The sequence below is a fragment of the Benincasa hispida genome, chromosome 8 (genome assembly GCF_027475165.1).
Source record: "Benincasa hispida cultivar pf3 chromosome 8, pf3_genome.v1.1, whole genome shotgun sequence".
NCBI lineage: Eukaryota > Viridiplantae > Streptophyta > Magnoliopsida > Cucurbitales > Cucurbitaceae > Benincasa > Benincasa hispida.
This window is the reverse complement of record NC_143485.1, coordinates 13,128,670-13,130,239: the sequence shown is the minus strand read 5'-3', so window position 1 is coordinate 13,130,239 and position 1,570 is coordinate 13,128,670. Positions and strand designations below refer to the sequence as shown.

General features: G+C 40.1%; 1 protein-coding gene across 1 annotated transcript; it reads left to right on the top strand.

Moving 5' to 3' along the window:
• On the top strand, positions 1-1,074 carry LOC120083303 (uncharacterized). The gene has a single exon (XM_039038993.2). The coding sequence runs from the start codon at positions 354-356 to the stop codon at positions 858-860; it is 507 nt and encodes a 168-aa protein (XP_038894921.1). The 5' UTR covers positions 1-353; the 3' UTR covers positions 861-1,074.
• The last annotated feature ends 496 nt before the right edge of the window (positions 1,075-1,570 follow it).

Genomic DNA, 1,570 nt, shown 5'->3' with positions numbered 1-1,570 from the left:
ACTTCAGCATCTTCCTCTTAACTTTAAAATCACTTTTTTTCTGAAAATTCCAAAATCCCCAACGCCGCCTCTCCCGGTGTCTCCTCCGTCTCGCCCGCCGGTCCGCCGTCACCTCCGCCGCTTGCTCTTTCACTTCACCTACGTGGCGCAATCTCAGCCGTCCGTCCATTTTTCGTGCTCGTGAATCTAGGCCCCTCGCTTTTTTTCTCATCCCGAGGCCAAAAAACCAGATCTGCTTCCAATCCAATCCACTCTCTTCTAAATTCTCGCTTTCTTTTCTTCTTCGCTTCAACTCCTCATATCGTGTTCTTCATTCATCTTCTTCTGGATTTTGTAGAAGATTCGGAAAAGTTATGGCCAAGGTAGCATCAATTTGCTGTGCAGCTCTTTCGGTTCTGCTTTTAATGCAATTCTCTGTTTCAGCGGATTCTCCGGCGGAATCTCCCGCTCCGCCGCCGCAATCTGGCGTAGATTCTCCTCCGCGGCGTTCTCCTTCTAGCATATCCAGTCCACCGGACGCATCGCCTCGAAACGCACCGGTGAATTCTCCTCCATCGCCTCCACCAACAGATCTTGCTCCTGATTCGTCTCCGATTCCACCGCCTCCTCCTTCCTCTTCTCCGGCTCCATCTCCACCGCCAACCGAAGCTAGCGACATTAGCCGGAGCAATGTGATTAAAGAAAACGAATCGGATGAAGAATCGAAAGACGGAATGAGTGGAGCTCAGAAATTCGGAATCGCAATAGCAGTGATCGCGGCGGTTGTTTTAGTTGGATTTGGAGGAGTGGTGTACAAGAAGCGCCGAGACAATATTCGCCGATCTCACTATGGATATACAGCAAGAAGAGAGATCCTCTGAAGATCGCCATGGCTCTGGTACATTATCATTTCTTAATGGAATTACATTTTCTTTTGGTATACACAGTTTTAGGGATTCATCCACAGTTCCAACTCTGGATTGAATATTCTTTTTGCTCGATTACGACTCCATTGTTCATTACTGATGTGTTAGATTTTACTGTTATATTTCAATGTTTTCGAATTCAGATTTCATATTCTGCTTCCTTGATTCATTTTCTGATCTTCTTCTGTCGTATTCTTGAGGATTTGATTCCTGTTTGGTTGGCTGAGAAAGTTCTGGAAGAGAAAATCGTTTGAGAATTCATTGGATTTGCTTCATATTTATTCAAATTCTGTGTGGAATTATTGTTTCTCTTCAGTTACTTCCGAAAATCACAACCATATTCTTGCCTTTGTCATCTTTAATCCTTTACCATTTATAAACAGTGAAATTTGCATAACAGAATAATTAAACTGAATCTGTTTCTAACTTTTCCTCCTCCTATTTTTTTCTTTTTTTTTTCTTTCGAAAAATTAGAATTTTAAAGAATATATATATTTAATCATATACTATTTCAGTCATCAAATTTTTAAATATGTGCATTTAGCCACAAGTTTTTATAATCTTTTAGTCCCTAATTTTAGAAGATAAATTTAAAAGGTTCATGTAACACACATTATTTTTATTATTATTTTATCCTAGAAAAATAGTTTAAAAAAATTATCTAT